The following is a 24,493-nucleotide window of genomic DNA, read 5'->3' as shown; positions in this document are numbered from 1 at the left end:
CGTAGATGCATATTATACTGTGGTACCGTGATTTCACAAAATCTTACAAATACTAGATCAATATGATGCTTCGCGTACCCTAAAAAACATGGATTACCAAAATATGTAAGAACTGTGCTTCACATGGTACACATCATTTGGTCATTGTGGGATATAAGCGCACCAATTCCAACACTAACGCCAAAGAGTAAGATATCATAAATTGGAGTTACGACTTGATATTGTTTTCATCAGCGTACCTCTCCGACAGAAACCTACTACCTGAACTGAAATTAGACCATTGCTACGAGTATATATATCCGGCGCCCACAACAAAATGATATATCCAACAGAGGTTTTCACTTGGATATTTCAAAGTAAAATACAAAAATTAGCTGCCTCAAACCCTCAATAAATAGCAAGCGGGAGACTTTAAGGAAAGCAACTTATCATTTTAGCTTGCTTAGACAAACATAGACTTCTAAAATCCCAAAGTAGAAATAAATCTGATCTCTATACTTCAGCAATTAAGAAGCCATTCTTCCAATCAAGACATCCTAAAGTTGCGCACCTGCAAATTTGGGGTAAACATTTGAACATGATTAACTACAACATTTTGACAACAAATTTTAAGTTTGAATCATGAGGATTTGTATATTACAAGTCCTGTCGATTTATATTAGTGGGGGATTTCTGCAATTATCTTCTTATATGTAGGAGTACCCTCCAAAACTATGACCAGTCAAAAGCAGACAAACCTGAAAAACGGAAAAACTACAGACAGTTGCAACAACTCACTCTCATACATGAAAGTAACTTGTGGTTTGACGCCTTCACACAGCAGACACAATACACTGCAGTCGTAACATTCTAACTTCTTTCACCACTTTAAACCGAATGGCAGATGAAATCTTTAGGTAAAGACGATCTGACCGGAGAGTCAAAAAAGGGTAAAACAAAGGCAAGATTGTCTTGCTGAGTTTTTTTAGTTGAAATCTAATATTCGGTGCCAATCAAATGCAGATAGTTTCACCACAGTGCTGCTAACAAACCAATATTTCTTGTAGCTTCCTTTACCATATCCTCTCTTCATCTTCAAAAATATTTAAGTTTACAGAACAGGTTCCCAGCAACTGCTAATTGCACTCAACTACCACTGAGCACTCCATGAGCGCAACTTAGGTCCCATGACTTTCCCGGGGACATCTTTTGATTGGGAGATAAAAATTTGCTTCAAAAAAATCACTTCCCTTTTTTCCTCCTATCCATTTCCCTTTCTCTGTGCTTATCCCTATCGTGTCCGTCTCTCTCTCTGCTTCCTCTCTTCTTACTCTCACTTCCCCTCTGTCTTTCCAGCTCATGAGAGCTGTCTCTGTCACGGCGTCTCTCCCGACTCCGGTCCACATCAGTGTCCTTATCCTTGTGTCTGGTTGATAACTTACGTTGTGGACTCTGGCTTTGGCTGTGACTGCGACTACGTTTTCTTGAAGAATCACGAGATTCATCTCGCCTATCTCTAATCTCCTGAGATGGCATCCCTGCAGTATAAAGCACATAATGAATAACAACAACAAATTCAGGTGAAAACAAAAATACTGTCACACTAATTGTATATGTAGTGTTATTCATCCATCTTTAAAATGAAAGTAAGACTTTAACATGATACAGAGTTATTCAAACAATAAAATATTGCATAAAATTGCACAACAGCCTCAATACCCATGTCATACATTAACATGCAGGTTCTTCTCTTAAGTACAAGTTAAGTCAATTGAGAGAAATTCTAAACTTGGATTCACCTAACAAATTTATTTTTTCAGTACTCGGGATTAGTCAGACAAAGGAGACAGAAATATTGGCTTTTAACCTTTTGAGACAAAAGATCTTACTTCTCCCAAGACGTCTTCATTGGGATCTGATAATCCAAATTCAGATTGTAGTCTTCTTAAGCTGATAAGCAACTTTCCTCTCTATTTCCTCTAGGCTCTTCATTCCTCTGTCTTCAAGAGACTCACGGTATTCCATCACAGCAACTTCAAGACGCTCAACTTTTGCCTACAGCATACAACATGGTACGAAAGTGTAAATTTTACAGATAGCATAAATTTTACACGGTATATATAAATTGAAAGTCAGTTGCCAATACAATATTGTAACACCTTTGTTCTTCATTCATGCCACTGTCAAGTGCGCCAACTTCAGTTGTAACCTCCACATCATCACCCTTATTAGGACCACTTGTACCAATTTCACTTCCAGAAGATGAATAACTTAATGCCAAACCCTGGGCACTCCTCTTATTTTCTTCATCACTACCATCATCCTCTCGAGCCCACTTAGAGACAGGCAAGACAGGATCAGATTTTCCTTTCAATGTAAAGGCTTTCAGTTCAGGCTGTGGAATAGGCAACGTTGGGGCCAAGGAAGCAGAACTTTTACCTTGCAACCCCTTTGCATCAACCCCATTACGTTTCCATCCAGAGGACATCAATGGCTCAATCTCATGGTTTGCATCTCTATCACCGATGTCACTTGCGCTCCAGCCACTAGCATCCTTCAAATGACTAGCTGAACGTGAATGTAACTGTCCATATCTCATTTCATTATCAGGCTCGTAAGACTTTTCTGTTTCATTCTCTTCCAGACTAAGCAGTCTTGCAACCATCATTTCTCTACCACCAACAAGTGATAGCCCATTATGTCTACAACGTCGTTCCAGATCAGACAAGGGAAGATTTGACAACTCCTTCATGGCGGCTCCCTTTCCCATTGCCAATGCATAATCTTGGTCGAGCTTAACCCCTTCAGTGATATCTCCAGAGCTTGACCGGTTTTCAATTTCTGGTGCATCCCCACATATAGAATGGAAAGGGGTCACACCAGAGCTTCCAGATCGAAGAAAAGTAGCTCGTAGCCCATTCACATATGCATCTGAAAACAGAAACCAATCTGCCCATACTTGGAGAACCTTCAGAACCCGTTCCTGAAAGCATCCAAATTAAGATCATGTCAAGGCAGGTTAGAATGTTCACAGAGAGGAGTCTAGCAGGAAAACCAAAGATATCTTACCTTGAGGGCCTGGGCAGTGATCCTTCCAGTGACACTACAGTACAAGTCATTGAAGCTCTCCATAATGTCAGGTAATGTGGCTTCAAATTTTGTTCGGTATGCAGAAGCATTTCTTACAGGAGCACTACTATTGTGGAGGATATCAGAAACAAGCATGAGCCTGGCAACTTTAGTGGGTATTAATATGTTTCTTTAAGAGTCAAAGATTCAGTAAGAATCTCAACTATCTGCAAATACAAAAGCAAAATAATTTTTCAGTAACACAGATATTGTAGACTAGAAGCCAAAGATGAGGAATGCAGCAACATAGTTCAACCTATTCTTTACAAAGAATGAAGATAATATCTTTCCAGCAAACCGTGACAAAAAATAGAATGTAAATGCAAGAAAATATTAACCAGTCGCTCATAATGCAAATAATTAATGTGTCGTTAAATTACAAGCATTAGTAATTACTTATTTCACCCAGGAAGAAAAAGCGGAGAAAGCATAAATGCACTGAAACATCAACCTTACCTCCCCTGCTGCATCAGCATTATCTAAGCCAAAGCCCATTGCTTCTTTTATCTGTCTCCTCTCCAATGTCAAAGCCCGCAGCATATCTTGAACTCATCTCTCTGCGGATCAGTTAGTGTTCTTTCCATATCCACACGCTGTCCAAATGAGAAAAAAGAAATATAAGAACTTTTCTTGAAGACACCACATGCTTTTCAGAACGGGAATTGCTTATTCCACTGAAAGAATATATTTACAAGGGCAATCAAGGTTTGAACCTATTTAACAATTAGCAGTATCGGGCCAGCCATTGCACTGAAAGCATCTTATGATGACCTATGCCTGGGTCATTGAAACTCGTACATATACATCAAGAACCTAACCTATTATTAACAATACATACCCTGCTTTTTCCTGCTGCAAATGTGCTGCCAGACTCTTTCTCATGCTCAAAGCTCTTTGCTGGGGGCAGAGAGGGCGGTATCCATCTGAACAACATGAAAATATTGATCATTAAGTGGTTCAGTTTCAATGCGTCATCTAAACCCCATAAGTAACGTAGCCTTCTGTGATTTTTTTTTTTTTGTCATAGTAGGAAAAACAAGTTACCTCCCACTCCCAGTGATCATGATGAAGGGTTCTGTTCGCCACCTTTGAAGAGTATCACCCTGCAAACACAACCCATCAAATTGCAAAACTGACTCTTGTATCCTATACTACCCGGATACAGATGCAGACACAGACACAGACACAGACACAGACACACGTACCTACATACTTATGAACAAAGAGAATTTAGAAGAGTACATTGCAGAGACACTACAAAGACAGAAAGTAAAAGCGTCTGACCCAAATAAGTCTTCTGAAATTTAAATGCTTTACATGGTATTTTTATGAAATGTTAGAGACTTCAGAAAGTGTTTTCAATAACAAAATTTCTGGATATCTTTTAGGAATAAAATGTAAGGTTTCAAATTTGCATCTTCCTCATACCAGAACTTCAAAATCAACTTCGTGTTCTATTCCACACATATAGAAACTTTGGCCATATAAAAAGTACCCAGGTACCCTAGCGTTTGAATCATAAACTATGCATGTCCATTCAAAACCTGTAACAGGGAATACCTGAGCAAAGGAATAAAGCCTCCAGACATAGTAAGTATGTTCTTTTGAACCAAGCTCAAACAAGAAGCTAAATAGAGAATTTCCACGGCCTCTCTCCATTATAGCTTGTTCAAAAGCACATCCTCCATCGAGAACATACAAAGCCATTGTATCAATGACATGCCGAAGATGATCATCCACAGGCAGAACCACCATAATATCAGGGACATTTGGAGTAAGAACCTAAGCCATTAGAAGAAAATCAAGAGTTAGGATTGCACTCATGAATTGAACTGAAAAACTAACCTTTTGTGAGAAGAAAAATAAAAGGAAACTTGGACGCAACTCAGGTTGGACCAAGACCACAAGTAATCCACATAAAACCACATCCCATTCTAAATTCATCAGCTCGTACAAAAGGCCAAGGTCAATCAAGAGAAACTTGGAGCAAAATTTCCTTTATTCAGTTCCATACTAGCTAATATGCTCTCTTACACTATTCCTTCTTTCTTAACTTTTAACCAAGACAAGAAACATTTCCGCTTATCCTATTTTGTTGATCTTCTGTTGAGAAATCATTAACCTTCTTTGATAGTATGGAATTCAGAAGATAACTTGGGTAGATTGGTCTATGAAACAAACCAGAAATTTGCAAGACATTATACGCAGTGTTATCAAAGTCGTACGATTCTCGACTTGAATCGTGCGACTCGAGTCGAGTCGTAACTCAATAGATCAGAATAGTACTAGTAAATCTTTGATGACAGGAATCGGTACAAAATCAGGATTCAAATCGGAAAATCATAGGAATCAGAAATAATAACGATTCTAACTACTTCTAATTCTTCTTCTACTACTTCTAACTCTTCTTCTATTCTCCTTTCTTTGTTTTGATCAGTTTGATCCCCTCTTAATTCCTCTTTTTTTCCGATCAGTTTCTTCTCTCGTACATCTGAATCACCTCCTCAATTCTTTTTTAGTTACGAAGGGTTATAAAGGCTATATGGACCTGGGTCAGGTCCAACCCAACCTAATAAGACCTGGGTCAGATCCATATAACTTTAGCCCAGACCATATATTCCAAAAATTAGACCAATTTCACTCATTTTCAACCAATTTCACTCATATTCAACCAATTTCAGTCCTTTTTTTCTGAAATGTCGACCATTATCGCTCCACTCCACACTTATATACCTTTCAAAGCCATAAATCACAAACAAACTCTAGTCATGAAGAATTGAGGATTTCTCTTGGGGTTTCTTGTACTCTAAAGCTTGCTATATCATTGATAAAAACAAGTGATTAGTAATTTTCTTATGGTATATACATGTATATAAAAATTTACAACACCAATATAAAATATGGCCTTGAATCTTACGATTTACGACTCGATATGATTTATGATTCAGTAAAAATGGAAAACGATTCCCGTTCCGATTCAGGAGTTGACAACATTATTTATACGTAAAACACAATCAAGAGATACACATGAAGAGGTGGTCCAAGGTTGACTTAGCAAAGATGATTATCGGGATCAACTTTAGAAAACATCGTAGTTGACATTTCTAGCCATGTCATACAGTCTCCACAACATATGATAATTTTGCTGCACTCGCAACCAAACGCATACCAAGTTACCAACCTAACAAGATTGGTAGAAGGGGACTAAAAGCTAATTTTTGGTGAGGACAAACTTCACGAAGAGACCAGTAGAAGATAAGGGATTATTGATCTCCACATGGAACCAAATAAAGAAATTACACAATCACTTACTTAAAATCGAAGCCAAAACTTGATTTGTTATGATAATTTAGCTGCATCAGTTTAGCGAAGTATCAAAAGAACTCATACTTAAGTCCATACAGATGTTTTGATAAAGCTAATCATAAGATATAATCAAAACACGCCCCATCAATAATTTTCACGTAGGACCCTCAGGGGGGGAAACTGTTCTCAGCAGAATTAAATGTTGTAACTCAAGTTGAAGCAGGGCTTGGCAAAGGTCAAAGTAGCTCAATTATGCAATACCCAAGAAAAGGACAAGATCCATGTCAGTTCATATTCCCTAGACTTATGCAGAATACGTCATGGTTCATACCCATATGACACTAACAAAGAACAAAAGAGTTGAGAATACCAACCAGTTCAGAGCCCTGATTCGTCACAGAAGTTACTGGAGGGCCAGTAGGACCAGACAAGATCACAGTCGCACCCTGTCATTCAGAACATTCAATTCCCTTTAGTATATTGAATGAATTTTGCATGGGAAAATATTAAATTTCTTCACGAAAAGAGTAAAAAAGGAGGACAAAAAACTTAACTGCAATATTACTAAACGAATATTCCTTGGAATATAGAACTCAAAATAGAGATGCAGAGGATATTCACACCTACCAATAAAGAAGAAAAACAAGTATGAGAAGAGATGTTGAGACATACCTCTTTACTTCTGATGGCCATCTGTCCAGGTGGGGGAGCAGGTAGGGCTTGCCCAGGGAGGGAGACTGACTTACCCCAACCTATCTTCAATTCATACTCATAAACAACAACCCCTGAGAAAACATGAATAAAAATTCCATTATTAGAGCATCCACCGCACTATAAATGAGGTACTGAGAAAATTTTATATAGTTAAATACAAGATTGGTCCCGTCTAACCAACTACATAGTCATGGATCAACTGCAAATACAACCAGAAGCACAAACATTTTTCTTTCTCCTTAAATGATTGCTCGGAAAAAAAATCATTAACGTAAGTAGTAACATAATGACATAACAAATCACAAGGAGTCATCTTTTTTTCGATGAAAAAATAAGTCATATCTGACAACTTAGGAAGAGAGGTAAAACTATACCAACATCATGGGCAGTATGGAGGGTAAATCCATCCAGCATTTATTCCAGAACTGCCACTTTGTAAAGGAGTTACGGAACTGTTTTCAAGATTCAGTTAGATGCAATATAGTATTTGTTAGCGGTATTAACTATTAAGGAGGTCATCAGCTTCTGTTCATATTCTAGTTTGTCCCCTATAGGACATCTTTGCAGAAAGTGTTGTTTCATGCTCTGTAGATGAAAAGGAACGAGCGGATCTTTGAAGACATAAGCGTCGATTTTTTGAACATGTCATATGTAATGCTAAAGCGACCATTTGGTCTTGAGTATCTCATATAACCACTGTAAGGGTATTCAGTATTGAAGATCTCATGGTGAGATGGGAAGATGCAACGCCTTCCTGTTCCATTGTCTGTAATGCGTATTTTGCGTTTGTAGTGTGAACTAACGTAGTCAGTCAAGTTCATATCCAATAAGATTACACAGAGTACTGTATATGCATGAACAACTATGAAGTAATTGAAGTATATATTAGACACTACAGTACAGTGTACATATCTTTGTTACATAATAAGATGTATCTGGACTACTGAAAAGAATACTGCAACCCGTGTTTTTCAAACAAAAAAAATAAATAAATCGGAGAAAAATAGGCCTTCTTCACAATCTATAGGTAGAAATTTCTCAAACCTTTGCATTTCATCCATTGCATCTTGTCCATCGGATCTATTCATAAAAGCGACAAAACCACAGTTCCTTTGCCCCACGCTCCTCTTCTGTCCGTGGCCACATTATCTTTACGCTTAGCAATAGGACCAAATCTTCCAAATGTCCTCAAAAGAAAATTTTCATCCACCTAAATATTGCATTAAATCATATCATGTAAGAAAGTTTCTTTTGACAGGAAATTTGACAAATTAAAAGCACTAAAAAGTAAGGAGTTAGGATAATATGTTTACCTGTGGCGAGAGATTTCCGACATACAGATTAGTAGTTTGAGGATCAACATCATCAAATAATCCAGGAAGCTTCCCAGTCGGATCAAAATCATCAGGTAGCTCATCGAATCGGCTAGGTGCCTGCAGAGGATTATAAGTACAGCAAAAGGATGGACATAGATAGCAGATGACGTATATGCCTTAAGGTGAACTATGAAGCATATGAAATGAAGTGTGACCAATACTTCTTGACCAACAAAGTGACAAGAATGATGCACAGACATATCTGTAGGAGGGAGGAAAACTAAGATTTAAGAACATTATCGTCATCCTTGCCATAATCTCATAATGCATAGAATGGTCACATGAATTCTCTTTTTCCATTATTTTATAGTACAATCCATCTTAACCTATTATTTTACTATTTAAGATTGTTTCTAACAGCTTCATGCCGTGTTGATTTAATCTCCCTTTGTCCCCCTTATGTCAAGTTAATCTGCAGACGTCTTCCTCTTCGACCCGGTGCATCAAAAGGTCTTCCTTGTATATGTCCAAAGTCCAAACCATCACTTTACCTTAATTTTCTCACTAACCAACTCAACCTTAAATCATTTTTGCTTCCAATAGAATCCCAATTACACATAAAACCAACAATGGTCACATGAATTCTCTTTTTCCATTATTTTATAGTACAATCCATCTTAACCTATTATTTTACTATTTAAGATTGTTTCTAACAGCTTCATGCGTGTTGATTTAATCTCCCTTTGTCCCCTTATGTCAAGTTAATCTGCAGGCGTCTTCCTCTTCGACCGGTGCATCAAAAGGTCTTCCTTGTATATGTCCAAAGTCCAAACCATCACTTTACCTTAATTTTCTCACTAACCAACTCAACCTTAAATCATTTTTGCTTCCAATAGAATCCCAATTACACATAAAACCAACAAAAGTTCATCCCTGTAAACTAGGACAAGCACATGCTCAATCAAAAATCTATCCTTACGCTCCATCTTATATTGTGTGCACCCTCTCCTTGTGATCAAGATCCTCAACCAAGGATATATTAAAGCTCACAATAGCAATCAAAATTTTGCAACAAAATGAAAGAGGAGAGAGCAACATATATACATAGATCGATAGACAGGCAGAGAGAGAGAGAGAGCACATGGCAAAATGGTGAATCTTCATTAATCTAAGCTATATAACAACAGGTGATATGAAGTGTGACCAAATACATACAAAACAAAAATGACATGAAGGATACATACTCGTATTTGTAGAGGTAAACATTATAGAATCATATAATGTTTGTCAACTTACAAAGAAACAACAAAGACAGTGCAAATATAAACAGCAGAGGACCCTTGAAGCCTAGCAATAAAAATGGTAAATTTGTCCAAGTTTACTAGTTTTCCTAACAAGACCAGATTCATATCAGATACTTACTACAGAATTTTCAACATGGTTACCCTCACGCCATTGGTCACGCTCTTGATTGCGTCTCTCCCTCAGCTCTTGCTCATGCTTCAATTCTTCCATAAAATGATCTATATTCCTCGACTTCCCTTTCTCTTTTTCCTTTGGCTTCTCATCCTCCTTCTGCATGTACGAAAAAGAAATGGGAATATGTTTGTTCATGAAGACGAGCAAGCCCACCTTTGACTAAATCAATTGCATTACTGGACAAACTTACCTTCTTCTCGTGTTCTTTCCCTCTGTTTGCCGAAGGCGGTGGTATGAAAGATGGAACATATCTGTAGAGAAAAAAGTAAAAGATGAATGCTTATAGTGTCAAAACTTTCCGTCAGAATAGAAATTTGAAAGCTAATTACAAACGAACATGTGCTTCAGATCTAAGACATCTTTGAAAATGGCACAACGTCCACTATAATCCACAAGATAGGAACATTACACCCCAATCTATTCAGTATTTTCCCACTGTAACATTTTTATACAAACATGCCAAACAGAAGTCAGAGACGTGGATCATCTCAAGTTCATCTGTAACTATCCCACCAAATAAAGCGTAGACATGGATAATGCTAAGTTCTTCATGTTTCCTAAATAAATAAGTAAATTAACATGATATTTGGTCTGTTAGTAGCAAAGTTTTAAAACGCGAAAGTGCAGCTCGAGGCGTTTGTCTAGCCTTGAGATGTAAGGTGTAAACCTCAAACGCATGACAGTTTTAATAATTCCAAAAAAAAATCCGATTATATTAATATAAAGTTCTAAGTCGTACTAATTATTAAACGTAACTCAAAAAAACATCAATAAAGTGAAGTAAAATCACTATGTAATAAAACATTATACACAACAATTTATTCATAAAGTTGAGACTAATTCATAGTTTTATTTAGTTAATAGTTACACTCCATTTTGTACTACAAGAAACTATACATAGATTACAATTACAGAAAGATAAAAGTTGAAGCACTTACAAAATGTTAATAGATATATGGGTTCATCAAAACTACCTAAATGTTAATAGATATAAGGGTTCATCAAAACTACCTAAAGTTGAATGTCTACTCCATAAAAAAAACATGGTCTAAATTTTTTGCGATGGAGGCTATGCCATGCTACTGAAGCGTACACTTCAAAAACACCTTTGTGTACAACTAAAACACCTTCAAAACATTGGTTGGTAGTGCTGTAATAATGAAATGTATAGTCCCACACTCCCACATCAGCACTTTTAAGCCTTTTTTTTTTTCGCCGGTAAAATTAATTATCACTAATGAATAAAAAGTAAGCCAAAACGTCTACATTACAATAGAAATGCATTACATTTAAACGACCGCAACATTAATCACACTATCTGCAAACCTAGTAAATGGTCCCATACTCCCATCTAAACATGAAAGGCTCAAAAGAACAATTTCCAAACTCCTTAAAAGCCTTAACCCACTGAACTAAAACGGCTTTGATACACAATGATCTCCTCCATAGGCACTACAATTCCATGAAAAAAGTCTCCTATTTCATTCAAGCCATATACCCCCACTTTCAAGCATTGCATTACAATATATAAGTTCCTACTTCCTAGGGCTCTCTACCAGTCATTTCAAATTGGTTTTAGGTGTGATACTTCATATATAAACGTTACCAAAGCAAGCCTTGTGTTTACACCAACGCCCCACGTGTTGCACGACATCTACTGCAATTAGTCCACTTTTTGGCTTAGTTTTTCTCATTTGCTTTTCTGTATTGCTCATGTCTGTGTTTCCATTTGTTGCATCTGAGTAGCATATCTAATCCTACAAAGTTGACTTTATAATTCTGAATATATATATATATATATATATGACACAGATACGTGTGTCCGTATCCAACACGGATACGAAGTGTCAGCAAAATATCAAAACTTGAGAAATATCACATACAATGTGTCCGTGTCTGTCTAACACGGACACGTGCATATGTATCCGATACGGATTCTCTTTGAAATATGGCGTGTCCATGTAACATAGCATTTTACTAATATATATATATATATATATGGTTATATGAACTCAACCAAAATGAACTCCAAATGAACTCCACCACTAAAATCAATGAATTAGAAACTAATTTTTGGTGATGTTCTCTACACAATAGAGATCATTCTCACAAAAAATCAATTTATTTGAAGATGTACAACCTCATCAAAAATCATTTAGAATGTTATAAAATTATCCAACGGCCCAAAAAAAATTTAATAACTTTTGACAAGGTTAAACATATTCAATTGAGCTGATTTTTTGTATGGGTGTTCTCCATCATGTGATGTATACTTCCACAAAAAACATTAGCCCTCAAAGTCATCTTTAAAGTCCCACTTTTAAGAGTGGAGTAAGTTTGGAGTCCCTATAAGGTGGAGTTCATATAACCAACCTAATCAAGTGAAAGGACACACCCGAGAGCATTTGAAGCAGTGCATCACACTAAAAAGTTTAAATTATATAAGTTTATGTGGCCGATCCACTCATTGACAGCTAATTTTGAGTAAGAAGCTCCACTCAAATTTTACCATTTATCCAAGAACCAAGACAACCTCCTAACCACATACCAAATCTAAAACCAAATTTCTAATAACCCACCACATACCGAGAGTCGATATTGTCCCCACGTAGTCCCCCAAATGCCCAAGCCCAAACCTTGGCAATCATGGATCTGAGGTTTTACACAAAAGGCCTCGACACAAGTAGTAACGGATCCCTTCTTTATATATCACCTCCTCTCATCTTTTTTCCCATAGCTATCAAATATCATATATCATTTTTCATTTGTAACATATCGAGTATCGAATCATATCATGTATCCTATGACAAGCTTAAAGTATATTTTTATAGTTTTATATTTGGTTGTCCATGTACATCTAAGTTTAAGATACAAAGATACACAAATAAAGTTTTATCTTGTACAATACTACAAATGTATGGTAAAAATGACACCATTTTTCAACCACTTGTAAACCAAATTAGTATTATAACATCATACATAAAGGGCTAAGCTAGCTCTTAATTGTGGAAGTAAATATTGCTTTGGATAGGGTTGTTGTTTATCAAACCTAAAACCTAAAACCTAAGATGGAATTCCTAAGCTTAGAAAAGAGAACGAAAAAATTCAATGGCTGAAAAGAAATTGCTTTTACGGATAAATATTTGCATGAGTTCATATGTTAAAGTGTATTGCCCGATGTATGTATCACATGTTGTATCATATGATATGCATTCCACACTGTCGCGATAATTTAAATTTTCAATATAGTTGTGTAATAATACGTATCATTTGGCTTCCGTATATCAACGTATCGTCCAATATTGACAACTATGATCTTTACCATATTTGGCCACAATATCATAGTTTTCAAGACTTACATCTCCTCTCAAAGGTAACTGATACAATCTTCTATCATAAACTTCTAAAACAAAACTACCCTGTAGACCCATAAATGTGAAGAGAACTCTACTCACCCCTATAGTTGCAAAATCAACCCTCAAGAATCTGATTCACAATTATGAACAGTGAGCTTAGTTGCGTTCCACATGACACAAAGTTCACTTCCATGAATCTGTCGCGATGATCTAATTACAAAAAGAACCTAAAGCACCAAATGTCCTTACACATCCTATCAAATGAAACTTATTTATAATTTTATATTCCTCAATGAATAATTACGTTATCAGTGCAAACAAGATCGTTGACAAAAATATCTCCAATCATAAAGTAAACACTTTTAAAAACCAGTTACACACTAGTTCAGAACCTACAGATGTACATTACATAAGAGAAGCACTCTTGAGAAAAATACCAAAATCGTTTTTTTGCAAGTCTTATAATCTTTCTATTCAACGTTATGAAACCTAACTATTTTGATGTGCTATATGTGCACCATACAGCTTACAGTTACATATTCAAGCTATATCTAAAAAGAAGAGTTCTTTACCTCCTGCTAGACTGACCTTCAAATTAAGAAAGATGTCACTTTCTCGTCCTTCTTGCATTTCCGGCCCAAAACGCTACTTAGAGCAAGTCCAATGGAGAGCTGCTAAAAGATGCCACATAGGCTTTTTAGCTTGCCCAGCCTAATTTGGCACCCCAAAATCAAAACCACTCCAATCAAGCGTTTTCTTTTGATTTGAAGTGCTAAATGATAGTTTCTGCCGAAGGCATAGTTTCTGCCGTCCGCCGTCCGAAAAAACTACTGGTCCATCTCCGAACTTAATATAGCAGCTGCTACGAAGGTCTTAACTTTGGCTGGGTTTTTTACTCCCTCCAAATTTAAGACCCTTTTAGCAGCCCCATTAGAATGACATTTTTGTGGTTGGGGTGCTATATTTGCCTTTAGCAGCCCATATGGCCCCCCATTGGACTTGCTCTTACCTATCCTATAACTAGCAATACAATCGGATATTTTCCATTATGTAAAACTCAATAGCTCTGCACATTGACACCTAACCAATGGGTGCATACCTCTTACCCCATGCAAGTCTTTCCAAGAAGCAGTAGTAACAGCACAATTATATTCTGGATTTACTGGGATAACAGACATCTTCTATATATCGTGTTGGCCAAGTTACCTTAAAAGAATCATCACCGCCCTCCGTAATTCCAAAATTAAACTTATCCTAGCCTCACAGGCCAAATATAAGAATAAAGTATTCAAGCCCATTTGTTCATGGACAAGCCTCTAGGTAGACTGAAGGTCCCAACTTTGTTGGTTAACACAATTCATTTGTTTACTTATTTTCTGCTCCCTAACATACTAATAGCAGTATATTAATCAATTCATATATTTTGGATCATTAGCTAAGTTCACTTTAGCAGTAAAATGTTGAGTGACTACTGGTGGAGGCCTAAGGTCCCAAGTTCAATTCCCACCTTCACGGTAAAAGGGAATTTAAGGGAGAATAAAGTTCCAACTATCCAACAACAAAAAAAAACGGTTAACACTGACAACAAATTAAGAAACTTATTCTGATACCTATATCATTTCATTAAGTAACTTAAACTCTGTTTGTTTGTTTTTAAGAAAGTCTTTTTGTAATGTATTCAATGAGAAATGCAACTTTCAACTATTTAGCCATAAACACAGATATGCAGCAAAACAAAAACATCATTTAACAATCGTGGTTACACACCCTTAAAGAACGATTGTGATTAACAAAATCAAGAATTTCATTTCGCCAGGAGAAAATAATACCAAGTCATATATACTTTGTGAGTGATTAATTATGTATATACGTCAATACTTCTATACACACACATGCCCACTCATAAACACACTGACACCATACACAAACAATCAAAATCATAACTTTTAAAATATAGTGCACTTTGCCATTTCACTTTTTTTGGTTTCTTATTCTCAAGTAGTCCCATACATGGCAATAAATTCCACAAAACATCATGACACGATCATAATTTGGCTTTTAGTTTTCATATTGAAATGAAAGGTAGTATGAAAAATATAGATGACACATGCTTTAAACACCTATTCACTTTACTTAGTTCAACATTGTTCCGGAGTAATTAAAAACATGAAGCATCAAGTATGCATGGCAGTCCTGAACATGGAACATGGTTGGCACCAAAGCTCCATCTTAGAAAATCAAGAACAATTAGTTACCTACTGCCCTTCTTTGGAACAGACACACCATCTTTGGAATTTCCACCTGCGATAGTCGAATCTAATAAAATCTCCATATTTTTATTAACGTGCCCTCATAAGAGAAAAAACAAAAACACGTATATGTATATCCCTAACAAAAAGAACATTAAAATTTTAAAAAAAAAATAAATTCAAAGAAAATAATGTGAAAGTTGATTATTAACCTTCGAATCGGACTTCATCCTCCCATTAGGATCAATTGTTTCTCCTCTAACAAAAGTCTTGGACCCCCGGCTTGTCATCACCTTGAAATGACTCTAGAAATTCTGCATATAATCTAGCAGTTTCATCTTCCACTCTCTGCAAAACCAACAAATTCTTCAATACAATGAGTCTAACAATAACAATGAATGGTGGAACAAATGCACACCTTTTTCTTAGCTTCTTCTTCTTCTCTGTGTTTCTGAAAAGGGTTTTCTTTTTCAGTAACCGAAAACGAATTCATCTTCGCATAACTTTTCTACAATACCCAATAATAACTACATCACATCAATAACACCCTACTCCCCCACAAACTAAATAAATAACATGCTAAAACAAAACATACCGATTATATTTCACAACTCAGAGATTATTTCAGGTTTAGGGTTGCGAATGTTTTTGGTCTGCCAAGGTTTTGAGGTGAAGGGAGTTTTAGCAAATTTTGCGATCGTTTAGTTGTTTTTTTTTTTTTGGGTGGGGGTTTGTGGGCCGGGTATGTGCATGGCCCATCATAGGCCCAATTAAACAATAAATAATAATTGGTATGTTTTCCCCAAATATTTTCAACCTAAGTTCTATACTAGATAACTGCAAACCAGAAGAGGAGAGGGAAAGATGGGTTTGCCATGTGGTATAGAGAGTTGGGTTTGGTTGAGAAGAAGGAAGGAGGGAGAGAGAAATTACTCGAGAATGAAGGCATTTACATAAACCAATTTAAATTTAGTATCAAGATATATCTAAGAATTGAAACGCAATGAAGAGGATAATTGGAAATGCATCGAGAGGAGAGATGAGGATAAAAAAAAAGAGATGAGCACAGACAAAAACCAACCAAATGACATTTTGGCACAGAATGTTTGCTCCGCTCATTTGATAGTATGAACTTACGACGAAATTAAAATTGAAAAATAATGACATTAGCCCTGTCTGGGACTTATAGCGAAATTAAAAATCAAAGTGCACTTTGTCTTTGGGCCGTAATAAATGTCCAAATTAGTTGGACTCTCTCAAACAAGAGTCATTCTTAAAATTCGTTCAAAACTAGGGTATGCCCGTGCCTACGGCCCGCGAGACCTCGACTCGCCTGCGACATTACCCCGACAACTCATCGCGCCTTCGTCGCAAGGCGTACACGCATCTTAGGCGTAAAATATTCTACAAGACAAAGACCATCGAAACAACTCAATTTATAAATACAACCGCGCCATCCCACTACCCATTATCTATAAGCCCAAATCAATCGGAGCGCTTAACAGTTTAATAAATTTGAACAATTTATTTAAATTCCAATTGCGATTGTTTGACTTTTGATTGATTTTTGATAGATCCCATAAAGATTGATTACACTTAACAAAATTACACAAACTCTCCAAACACTCTGATCTCCATGCCACAACTTGGCTTAGAAAAGACAAAGAACCATTTGGATAGAGTCTCTGGGCTCCACAATCAAGTTGTTTTTATTAGATAGATTGTGGCGTTGATGAGTCAGCGTGGAGGATGATAAGTTGTTACAGTGATACCAAATTACCAATTGATGCTACTGGGTGCAGATGATCCAATCTCCAAAAGTACTTTCAAGTTTCAACTACTAGTATGGTTTACCAATAAAAAGACGACTACTTGTGAATATGAACAAGAAAAGAGGGAGAAATCTCATGAAGAGAGTGTAAAGAGATGCGACAATGTGACACGAACAAGAGAAGAGAGAGAGTTCTCGGGAAATTAATTTTCTATTAAAACTGGTATTTTAAGAACCAAAACAAGCTTAACAGGCACAGAAAAGCACAGAACCTCCACAAAATGTCCAAGAGAGAACCAGGGATGCTGCAAGAAGAGCTCTGGAAAATTGAGATCTCAATGCAAAAGAGTATAGGTTGATTTGCCAACTGAGGTTGTAAAGATCAGACAAGACAAATCTACAAGTTAATATCATGAAACAACGTAAACAAACTTCATCTGGCACATCCACCAGTTTCTTTATGGGAATACAATAGGGTAAAATGCAGTAATTGGATGTGTAATGGGAAACTGCCAAAGAAACATGTTAAGACTTGAGAGCATTGACAGACAGGATTACCACAGAAAACAAATAGATGAATGAAATACAAAACCCCGAATATATAACCATCTTGGAAAGATAGAATATAAAAGTAACATAATGTCACAGGCAAATCTTTCATCATACGTTTTACATCCTACAAGACTATCAAAACTTATAGCTGCAAAATACAAACATATATATCGTTGTCATCCATGTCAAATAAAATTATACAGATTGTACTACATAGGTGCAGGTGGGAGAAACTCAATAAGCTTTCCTGTTATTTTTACAAACTTGGAACAGAATCCATATCCCAAACCAAAGCTAGCTAAAATTCCCATGCTTATCACTTCGTGAGTCCAGCCTGAGCTAATTACTACCGAAAGGGAGGTTGATGCCAATTTCTTTAAATGATTGAATGTACGCTGCTTAATCCATTGTCGATCGTATGGAAGGTATGCCTGAAGGTTGGGATCGTAACTGCAATGAATAAAGGCAATATCAGTTTTAGTTACATCCAATAATGCTCAAGGGATTTAAAAAGAACAGTATACAAGACATACACTAATGCACTCAAGTCACCAAGGCCATCGATAAAATTGTAGAGATCAGTAATGTCATAACTGATGTGTCGGATGGTTGGATTAAGCTCCTTAAGCTTCCTTTTTCGTACAGCCCACAGATACCTTCAGACATCATAAAACACAAACGGACATTAATAAATAAAAAAACGAATTAATGCATTGACAATTTCAGTATATACCATCCATAGCCTGACTAATAGAGTTGTAGTCCATAAATGTTCTAGTTGCTCTGTGATGAGACGATTGCATCAGAATAATGGTGGTGCTTGTCACTATTAGCCTGCATAATTACCAAAAACAGATATCAGACAATCTGAGTTTATAAAAGGAATTGATTTTCACAAATAAAAAGAAGATGAAGAAAGAAACGAAGACTGACCCGATAATTAGTCGAGTGGCGGAGGCACCAACTTCTTCCATGGCGGCTGCAACCACCCAGATCTAGGGTTTCTTTTCTATGACAATTAAATTAAAAAGTGGGCTTTTTAATAAGCAATGCGGGCTTTTCGATTAAATGGGCTTTTAGTATTTGTTCGCCTAGTACATTGACAGATCACAGATGTTGCCCATTTTCAGATAACTAAATACACCTCCACCAAAATACCCTTTTAATAATTTAAATATAAAATGATTAAAGAGTCAATTAGAGAACTAAACACCTAATCCAGCTAAATAAATAAAGTAGCTGGTAATAAAAGTCATATATTTAAACAAAAGCTAAATTATAACGAATTAAAACCTGATTTTAAACATGTGTTTCGAGTCAATACATAAACAAAGATAATAATAATAATAATAATAATAATAATAATAATAATAATAATAGGTAATTACCATTTCAATAAATCTGCTTTGCAAATGGAGGGTTTGAGGTTTTGTTACACACGAGAGAACGAGAGTTGAGTATAAGTGGTTCTCGCATTTAATCGACTCATGAGTTTTGAGGATAGTTATTAAAAAATCTGAGGGATTTCATACACGGCATCCTAGCTGACAGGACCATCGAGAAAAAAAGGAAACTTCAATTTGGTCGGAATTCCTCAAATAACAGTGAAATTTCTAGTGTAATTTTGCCCATATGTTTTGTAAAATATCAAAATCTTGGTTAATTTTCAGTTTGACTTGAAAAATATATCCCAATTATTATGGGTCCTTTTATCGACAGACCCCATTTTATGTCATGCAGACCCGTCCAATTTGGGGTCTCAGAATGTGTTGGCATGAACAGAGAGTCGGGCAGACTCGGCCACCAAACCCGGAATAACTCAGCTACCACCCTTCATCTCCGCTAATTCACTAAAACCCACCAAAAAACCAAAAAACAAAATTAATCCGGGTTCCCCGCCAAATTAAAGATTTATCTCTACTTTTAAGTTGTTTAATCAACTGGGTAGAGTGGAAGAGGCGAATTTGATGGGTTTACGCACTCGCTTTGTTCTAAATGCGTGCTAAACTAAAGTTTTGAGAAGCGGCGGGAGCGTACATGGGAGGATTTGTGTAAGGATGTGTTCGATGTTTTGTGCAAACTAATTTGTTAATATGTATGCTTTGAGTGGAGGGGATGATGGTGTCGAAAGGCATGGTGTTTGATGAAATGATCAACCGAGGTCGTGGACTTGGAATACTATGCTTTGGCCGGCATTTGAGATGTGGGTTTGTGGATGAAGTGTGGAAAGTTTTGATGACATGCCTTAAAGGGAATGTTGTGTGTCGATCTACTCATGATTGATAGTTTTGCTATTATTAATATGAAAATAAAAACTATATATAGGCTACAAGATGCCTAATTCTTTATAGGTTTAAAGCACCCCCAAACGGAATGATGCTTAGTCCCGAAGGATCAATAATTAAAGAGAGAAAGTACACGAGAACCCGGAGCAAAATTAGGGCTAGATTGTCTTTGAACCGAGAGGTTGGAGATCATAATATATTATTCGAAAAGAACAAGAAAATGTTCAATAACACACTAAACATAGCACACGATATAATAAAACCACAAAGATATGAAACATGAAAAACAATAGCACACCAAATAGAAGGTTTAGCTAGATATATGTACAATGGCAAACTCAAGTTTACCATCCATCCAGACGTGAGGTCCCGCGGCCCCTCTTTAAGGAAATGCATTTCCTTAGCATCACGCCAATAGATAATAGTCGCCAAATTTCTGCCCATTCTTTGTCTCCGGATTCCCTCAAATTGGTCTTCATCTTTTCGTCCTTTGGGTAACATCGAACATGCCTCGTATCGGCGGGGCGCTTCCATCGAATAAAACCTCAATGAGTTTAATGATTACATTTTTTTGGGCACATGGAATCCACCTTGACCTACCATGAAAAGTAGCCGCAAACCGTGGGAAATGTGTTCATGATTTCGCAAGCGGTGGATCGGTAAAAGTATATACTTATCCCGAAAAGTGCGAGCTCGTTTCAGCCGGAGACAACACAACCTAAAATGTTAAATAATGCATGACCTCGAGCTAGTTGAATCAATACAACGCAGCCTCATTGGCGAGAAAAATGCCAATCTCCCATAATGTTTAGGAGTACAAATAACATGGCAGTCCCCATGTTCATGGTCATGCTTGCTAATGGAATGGTGATGTTTCGCCATGGCACATGGCCATCTCCTTCCCGTTTGATCTCAAGACCATCACCATAAGAGTCGCGAAACGCTTGCCACTGAAAGGAACGGTAAGAATTATGAAAGATGTACTGCCAAGATGCAGCTGGTTCGTGATATGGGAGGTCCAAAGATAGAGCAAGTTGTTGTTCAGAAAAGATATGAGGTGTGTCATCAACTCGGATTGTGAACCCATTTCTAAGTAGAAACCATGCGCATGGTTGAATGCTGGTGTGTCATCCATATTAGCATAAAAGTATGCAGCCAAACTAGGAGAATAAGTTTGGTCAGGTTGAAGAATTAGGGAAGACCACCCAATGTTTGTGATGTAATCATGGAAAAGATGGCCATAGGCATTGGAATCCATCATGGATCCGAAAAGGATTGCTCGTGAATGAGTTTGGGAGGGACCATGGATGATGAAGATCTTTGGATTGATGAAGATGCCATAGTGGATGAAGTAATAAACTAGGTAACGGCATTTGGATGGAAAAAATGAGTATGTAAGAAAAATAGACCTCCCCAGAAGCACATGTTAAAATTATATTAGTCACAATGGAAATGATGACAATCCTACTAAGCATTTCATACAAAATAAAACAAAAGGATAAGATAAAATACATAGTACGACGGAAAAAAACGTAATAACATATATGATTATATACTTATTGACTTAGTAATATCATGGATTCTCGATATTGATCTAGGAGATGCATATTTTGCACCTGCATCATTTAGGTCTTCTATTTGTTCGCCGAAATGATCCGAATGTCCCTTGGTCGCGAGAGAGTAGTTTGATTTTCCATTAGAGCTGCGTGATTTTGCAAGGATTGAGAATGAGTTTCCAAGATCTCTTCCGCTCAACATCATGAGTTGCTTGACGATCTTGGAAAACTCAAGAGTTGTGATGATGATATTCTGACGAGCGTGTAGTTCCCTCAAACCCTGATGAAGGAGTTTAATGCCGTCCATAGGATTAATAATATTCACCATGGCATTTTCATCAAATAAATGGTCAGAATTTGAGCTTGGGGTGTTCTCGCTCATTTATATCGAGTATCGGTGTCCAAAACCAACGGAGTAGAATGTTTGGAGTACCTTTATATATGCTTTTGAAGTGGTGTCTCCGAGAAATTTTGATAACCCCAACGATCATAATCCGCGTTACTAAAGTGGGTAAAGTGCAGACGTTCTTGTTTTCTTAGTGATTACGCCCGAGGTGTTGGATTAGACAAAAATCATCTCTTTGAAGTTTGCAAAATCCAAAGTAGGTGAATTTGGGCTTTGTGACTTCGTTTGGTGTGATGTACCTACCACATTATGTCCCAACCATGGAGCACAACACGTTGATTCCGTTTCAAAGAGCGTTGAAGAACAATGTGATGTGTATCTTCGAGGTTGCCATGAGATACTGGTCATTTCAGAGTAAAGTTTTTATGAATCAAATGATGATTCTTGAACAAGGGACTCCTGGGTATTTATTGGAATTTGAAGTATGTCGGAGATCATTTCCTTATTCAATTCCAATCGTTGTCCATAGGCATTGAAGTAGAATTTTCCATCTTCATAGCCGCTAAATTGGTAGAACATCAAAACCAATTCTCGTGAATAAAAAGCTGTTGAATGATATAGAAGAGGCGTCCATCCTCGACGTATGATTTCAGTGTCAAAATAAGGAGAAAACCGGCCGTCTTCGAAAGTTTTTAGGTAGTCTTTCTCTGCCGTTATTTTTCTTGGTTGAGCCATTTCTGAGGGAAGGATAGTGAAAATTTTATGAATAAGAATGGCTTAAAAAGAAGAGATTTATAGCCAACTGAGTCCCGGTGTAGTTAATGACCCATGTGATTATGAGCAAAGATCATAGGGATCCACAGTAAGTCTTTGTCATGTCAGATATCCAAATATAATTAATGAGATTGTTGAATGTTTAGAAAATACGGAGGAAAGTTTCACAGGGTAGTTAAACTTACACGTAATTTCAGAATTGATGATCATAACTCAGTAATAGAATATGGATAGAATAATCGAAATGCATCCGCGTGACAAGTGTTATGTGTACCTTGTAAAGCGCGTGATTTTCTCTCAACACCATGTGTATCCATTAATGATTTTGTTGAATTTTTGGATGGCCTTTTCGTTTGTATGGTTTGCTTATTTATTTACTTATTATATATATATATATATATATATATTTTTTTTTTTTTTTTTTATGAAATATTATTATTATTTTATATATATATATATATATATATATATATATATATATATATATATATATATATATATATATATATTAGAGACGAAAAAGATAACTAATAGACACAACTAATTAATACTGGAACTTCCATTTTAATGAACCCGCATAAATGTGTGAGAATTATTTAACACACCATACTAATATACAAAAGAAAAACAGAAAAAAAAAACGGTTACATAGATCTAGTTATCTTTGCATCGCTTTTTATGCATGAGTGACAAGAGAATGATGATAAACACCGCCATCACAATTAATGTGATAGCCCATTCGCGTTGCTCCTTTTCCCATCGCTTCTAGTTTATTCATTATTGTCAAGAAATTGAAAATTTGTGAAGAAGAAGTTGTGAAGATTGAGAGAAGGGAATGAGTGAAAGAGGAAAGGAGAGTTGTATTTATAACTTGGTTTCACCGTTGGGCATGTGACCGTTTGGATCGATCCGTTGGGTTCGACCGTTGGGCTTGTGAGAGTAGGCCCAATGAATCAAGGAGCAAACTCATATTTTTGAAAGTACTATATTCGCGATAACATAAATAATTTCTCATTTAAACCGTGCGGAGATACAAAATTATGAGAAATCAACCGATATATAATAATTTAGCACTAAAATAAAAATGCGATGCATTAGGGAAATAAATGACATAGTCATTTTAAACCAAAGAAAATAAACAACTATTGGGAATCCTCGGGTTAGCGTAAGATGAACCCGGTTTCTACGCCTTCGCCAACTGATTTAACTTCAGCCGAGTTGATCGGGCAGGAATGTGGCCTATAGGATCAGAAGTAACCGATCTTGGAATTGTCGCCGATTAGCCATCATCATTCTCTCGAATTGGCCTTGGCGATTTCTCATTTCTTCTTTGGAATTCATTCTCGAAGTAATCATCTCTTCCTGGCGAAGAAACATCCCGCCGCGATACTAGAATTCATGTTCCTCAAGGCATCCATAGGAGTATTTATTCGCGATGGTATCTTCGTTAAAAAGTCCGTGGGTGGTGAAGCGAGGAGGAGGTATGCGTTATCATGCTCAATGTCATCTCTAGCTACCGGGTCCCAATGGTCCAAAACACAAGTCTCAAAAATTCCAAAATTCGAAAAGCCCTTGTTTCAATGAAAGGCGAGTAGATCGAACCCTAAATTAAGCATAAGCCGAAAGTAACAAGTACAAAGAAGAGGAGTGACCTCGTTTGACGCGGGTCGTAAGAATATGG

The 24,493-nt window shown here is 36.7% G+C and overlaps 1 protein-coding gene and 1 pseudogene across 2 annotated transcripts; both read right to left on the bottom strand.

Annotated features, from left to right (window-relative positions):
• Positions 1–606: 606 nt before the first annotated feature.
• On the bottom strand, positions 607–16,149 carry LOC147508368 (protein RRC1-like). Its single transcript, XM_086600912.1, is given in 24 exon segments — positions 607–1,503; positions 1,857–1,922; positions 1,924–2,034; positions 2,126–2,962; positions 3,049–3,231; positions 3,234–3,275; positions 3,565–3,653; positions 3,656–3,701; positions 3,947–4,031; positions 4,153–4,211; positions 4,669–4,890; positions 6,789–6,860; positions 7,087–7,201; positions 8,176–8,247; positions 8,249–8,286; positions 8,288–8,338; positions 8,442–8,561; positions 9,867–10,019; positions 10,114–10,174; positions 15,535–15,605; positions 15,741–15,806; positions 15,808–15,876; positions 15,947–16,036; positions 16,124–16,149. Coding segments are annotated over 23 exon segments (2,985 nt in total). The 5' UTR covers positions 16,022–16,036; positions 16,124–16,149; the 3' UTR covers positions 607–1,221.
• A 1,729-nt stretch (positions 16,150–17,878) lies between these two features.
• On the bottom strand, positions 17,879–18,845 carry LOC147508367 (enhancer of rudimentary homolog; annotated as a pseudogene). The gene is made up of 4 exons (XR_015216353.1): positions 18,785–18,845; positions 18,585–18,685; positions 18,385–18,507; positions 17,879–18,301 (listed from the first exon to the last, which is right to left on the bottom strand). The product of XR_015216353.1 is annotated as an enhancer of rudimentary homolog (transcript).
• Between the last annotated feature and the right edge of the window lie 5,648 nt (positions 18,846–24,493).

This window comes from Coptis chinensis, chromosome 3 (assembly GCF_015680905.1).
Source record: "Coptis chinensis isolate HL-2020 chromosome 3, ASM1568090v1, whole genome shotgun sequence".
NCBI classification, from domain to species: Eukaryota; Viridiplantae; Streptophyta; class Magnoliopsida; order Ranunculales; family Ranunculaceae; genus Coptis; species Coptis chinensis.
This window is presented reverse-complemented; position numbering and strand designations above follow the sequence as displayed.